This window comes from Colobus angolensis, unplaced genomic scaffold (assembly GCF_000951035.1).
Source record: "Colobus angolensis palliatus isolate OR3802 unplaced genomic scaffold, Cang.pa_1.0 Scaffold750, whole genome shotgun sequence".
Classification (NCBI taxonomy): Eukaryota; Metazoa; Chordata; class Mammalia; order Primates; family Cercopithecidae; genus Colobus; species Colobus angolensis.
Window position 1 is genome coordinate 13,438 of NW_012121266.1, and position 4,958 is coordinate 18,395.

General features: G+C 56.9%; 1 protein-coding gene across 1 annotated transcript; it reads left to right on the forward strand.

The window, feature by feature from the left end:
* Positions 1–126: 126 nt before the first annotated feature.
* Positions 127–1,973, forward strand: TSPO (translocator protein (18kDa); the record flags this gene model as incomplete). Its single annotated transcript, XM_011927929.1, has 2 exons — positions 127–265; positions 1,555–1,973. Coding segments are annotated over 2 exons (328 nt in total), but the record flags the coding sequence as incomplete, so codon positions are not given.
* Positions 1,974–4,958: the final 2,985 nt, after the last annotated feature.

Below are 4,958 nucleotides of genomic sequence, written 5' to 3' on the forward strand. Positions count from 1 at the left end.
AACTTCCCTGAGATCACACAGCCGTCAGTGTCAGGTCACGCATGAGCCATCACTGTGTCACTCGGAGGTGGGCAAGCCTCCTGGCCTTGTTCCTAATGGTGCTCTGAACTGTGGCCTTTGCTTCAGGTACGGCTCCTACCTGGTCTGGAAAGAGCTGGGAGGCTTCACGGAGGAGGCTGTGGTTCCCCTGGGCCTCTACACCGGGCAGCTGGCCCTGAACTGGGCGTGGCCCCCCATCTTCTTTGGTGCCCGACAAATGGGCTGGGTAAGTGTGGCTATGGCATGTGTCCCTGATCCCTGGATCCAACCCTTGGAGGCCCTGGGACATCACATATGAGACTGGGCCAGTGTCTGTAGGCTGGGCCAGGGGAGGCCAAAGGCCATGTCTCTCTAGCTCTAAGCAGCCCACGCCCTGGAGCCTCCCCTCTACTGACTCTCCTTCAGTGAGGGAAGCTACTAAGGCAGAAGGGGTTGCAGGGTGGGTGTGGGGGCCACTGTATAGGAAAACCCACATGAAGCCTGGTACGGTGTGGGCAGGGTCACTGGCCCCTCTACATGACAGCTTCTTTTTTTTTTTTTGAGACAGAATCTCACTCTCTCACCCAGGCTGGAGTGCAGTGGTGAGATCTCAGCTCACTGCAACCTCCGCCTCCCAGGTTCAAGCAATTCTCCTGCTTCAGCCTCCTGAGTAGTTGGGACTACAGGCACATGCCACCATGCCTGGCTAATTTTTTTATTTTTAATAGAGACAGGGATTTTTTTTTTTTTTTTTTCAGACAGTGTCTTGCTCTGTTGGCCAGCCTGGAGTGCAGTGGCGCCATCTCGGCTCACTGCAAGCTTCGCCTCCTGGGTTCACGCCATTCTCCTGCCTCAGCCTCCCGAGTAGCTGGGACTACAGGCACCCCCCACTACACCCGGCTAATTTTTTGTATTTTTAGTAGAGATGGCGTTTCTCTGTGTTAAACAGGGTCGTCTCGATCTCCTGACCTCATGATCCGCCCGCCTCAGCCTCCCAAAGTGCTGGGATTACAGGCATGAGCCACTGTGCCTGGCCTTAAGACAGGGTTTTACCATATTGGTTAGGTTGGTCTTGAACTCCTGACTTCAGGCGATCCACCCGTCTCGGCCTCCCGAAGTGTTGAGATTACAGGCGTGAGCCACAGTACCTGAAAAACAGCAGGTTTTTGTTTGGGCCTTGTAGTAATGCTGGAAGGTCAGCGCTGCCCTCAGTGGAGACTCTGAGCTCAGAGAGGGGAAGGGACCTGCAAGACCTCTCTAAGCCACCACCGCACCCTTGAACAAACCGAGTTCACTTCAGGCATGTCACGTGCACCCCACACATGGCATGGGTCACGCAGGAGGACTGTTCCCATTTTACAGATGAGGAAACTGAGGCTGAGATGGGGGAGGGGCTTGGCCAGGTCACTCAAGGGTGGAGTGGGGGTGAGTGAGGCTCCTGACTCCCAAATCCAGCAGGAGTTGGGCAGTGGGACACGCACTTGGGTGGACGTGGTGCCTCAGGCCTCCCTGTCCTTCCTCCCCCAATCTCTGCAGGCCCTGGTGGATCTCCTGTTGGTCAGTGGGGCAGCGGCAGCCACTACCATGGCCTGGTACCAGGTGAGCCCGCTGGCCGCCCGCCTGCTCTACCCCTACCTGGCCTGGCTGGCCTTCGCGACCACACTTAACTACTATGTATGGCGGGACAACCGTGGCTGGCGTGGGGGCCGGCGGCTGCCAGAGTGAGTGCCCGGCCCACCAGGGACTGCAGCTGCACCAGCAGGTGCCATCAGTGATGGTGGCTGTCACGCTTTCACAACCACTGGGCCTGCTAGTCTGTCAGGGCCTTGGCCCAGGGGGTCAGCAGAGCTCCTGAGCCCCCACCCAGGAGCAGTGTCCTGCGCTTTCTGCATGCTCAGAGCATGTTCTCGGAACATGGAATTTTATAAGCTGAATAAAGTTTTTGACTTCCTTTACCATGGCCTTTTTGCTTGGGTGGGACCCCCGGCCACAGGGAAGAGGGGGAGCTGGGGCTGCACTGGAGCTCGTCTCTGCGGGATCTGCCTGGGCTGCCTTCTCCACACAGGGCTGGATCCGGCTGGGGCTGCCCCACGCTTCCTGGGACACTCCCGAAGCCCTGCAGGAGATGAACAGAGCAACCCTGGGTGCCACCCTGGAGCCCACACTGGCACAGACCCAGCTGGGGCCGTGGGCTTCGGCAGAGGGAGGGGGTCCTGTCCACTTCCCATGGCTTCTGGGATGCTCAGCCGGGGCCCTTGAATGGCTGGGCCCACAACCAGTGTCGAATGCCTAGTCCTGCCCAATGCGTGGCCCTCAGCTGGTTTTACCCAGGACAGAGCTGGGGGTGCTGACTGCCCTGTCCCCCGGGGTCCCAGGCTTATGGCAGCTTCACTGCACCAGGGATAGCCCCACAAACACCCAGTTGGCTCAAGAGGGTGTCCCAGGCAGGAAAGGTCAGGTCCCGACTCCAGCAGACAGGGCCTCCATGCTGGCCCAGAGCGGCCAGGATTGGAGGTGTCACAGCCACTCACTCCCTCACCCCGACTTCCAACTGGGCGACCCATGACCTCTCCAGGTAGCTGTTTGGAGTAAACGAGCCAAGAAGCACACGCAGCGCTCCTCCATCCTGCTATTGGTCACCACACCCATGCAGCACTCAGCAACACAGCCTACGGCTCCCTCCCCGCGGCCAGGCCTGACCTGCTGGGCATTTTGTTTTTGGCGGCTAAGTTCATTCAAACTGGCAAAATGTTCATAGAGAGCTTGCTATCACTCAGCAGCCCGTGGCTGCTGCTTCCTCTCCTTTCTCCCCTGACTCCTGTGCCCTCTCCTGACCCGAACCTCAAACGCAACCTGATGTTCACAAAAGCTTGGACACAGTGGCTCACAACAGTAACCCCAGCACTTCGGGAGGCTGAGGCGGGAGGATTGCTTGAGGCGAGGTGTTTGAGACCAGCCTGGGCAACACAGGGAGACTCTGTCCATACCATCCACTCTGGCGCACGCACACCACACCCACACCCACATCCACACACACACACACGAAAGAATGAACAGCTCAGGGAAGAGATGAGCAAAGACAGTCAACTGCATTCTTCTGACAGAAGGGATGGCTCCCGCCCAGGGGCTGAGCCGCTCCATCCTGACCCTCAGCCTCCCGCTCCCTCGACTCTGGCAGAGTTTGATGCCCAACAGATCACACTCTGCAGGACCCAACAGCTTCGTGGCCACAGGCACTCAGCTGAGCTCTCAGCCCACGTGGCTTTCCTGATGCTCACCGGTGCAGAGGAGCCAGCTGGGGAGCCTCTGTGTATCCTTTTTATTATTTCTGAAGTTCTCCAAGACGCTCAGAGTTGAATTCCTCCAGAGCTCTGTGCAGACATTAGTCCAGGCAGCGGATGGCAGAGAGGTCCTTGCTAGCAAGAAACGTACAGGCCAGGCTGTCTCCTGCTCCAGCATAGCAGTGAGCAGGCACCATCCCTGCAGGGCACAGGGGTATCCTCTGAAGTGTCAAGGGACACCTGAGTGCATGCCAGACACTTAGGGATTGGAGAAAGTGCAACCCAGACTTCTGCCATCTCCGCCCAACTCGTGGGGTTGTTCATCTGTAGCAAATATCCCACATGGCTCCTGCTGGCCACAAAACACGCACTACCACAAAAACGCCCTGGAAGAACGGGCGAGAAGAGAATGCATTTAGCATTTCATCTGCCGGCTTCTTTTTAACAGCCTGGCGACGTATCCCCTGCTCGTAACAGACAACATTACCCCCTTTTCTAAGCTGCTGTCATCCACTAGGGACTTAAGGCTTTGATGCTGAGTGGGTTTATTATTTTTTGAGACAGAGTCATGCTGTCGCCCAGGCTGGAGTGCAGTGGCGCCATCTTGGCTCACTGCAACCTCTGCCTCCCAGGTTCAAGTGATTCTCAGCTTCCAGAGTAGCCGGGATTACAGGTGCGTACCACCATGCCTGGCTAATTTTTGTATTTTTAGTAGCATGGGATTTCAATACATTGGGCAGCCTGATCTCAAACTCCTGACCTCAAGTGATCCGCTTGCCTCGGCCTCCCACAGTGCTGGGATGACAGGCGTGAACCACTGTGCCTGGTCAATTCTGGCTTTGGATGGCTTCTTAACACAGATTGACGAGGCTGCAAATGAGTACCAGGAAGAAGTATTTAGTGGGATAAACATCTCCTGCCAACTGCCTCAGCACCTGGAGCCGGCTGGTCTTCCAGCTCATGGAGTCCCTGGGTCTCCATGTCCACCCTTCCTTGGGGGTGTCCATTTGCAGTGAGCAGAGGTGCAAGGAGATGTGGGGACAGAGAACAGCTATCTACAAGCACAGAAAGCCTGGACCATGTGGTCTTGATTCTGGGGGCTGTCCTAGCTGCTCCCTGGGCACCAGGTTTTAAGTGAGCTGGGAACCAGTGAGAGCACTGGCCGCTGAGCTGGACAGAGTTCATGTGGGCATCAGTCCTGAGGCCTTCCCTCGAAGGGAGGCTCAGGAGAGAAGCAGCACAGTCCAGGCAGCCTGCCTCCGGGCCGCTCTGCCTTCTGTGTCTTTTTTTGTTTTTTTTCGAGACGCAGTCTCACGCTGTCGTCAGGCTGGAGTGCAGCGGCTCACTGCAACCTCCACCTCGCGGGTTCAAGCGTTTCTCCTGCCTCAGCCTCCCGAGTAGCTGGGACTACAGGCATGCACCACCATGCCTTGCAATTTTTTTTTTTTTTTTTGTATTTTTAGTAGAGACGGGGTTTTACCATGTTGTCCAAGATGGTCTCAATCTCTTGACTTTGTGATCCGCCTGCCTCAGCCTCCCGAAGTGCTGGGATTACAGGCGTGAGTCACCGTGCCTGGCCTGCCTTCTGAGTCTTAACCTCCTTGGTCACCATGTGGCGCTGCTGCCACCCACTGACAGTGTCCATGCACCTGCCCAGCA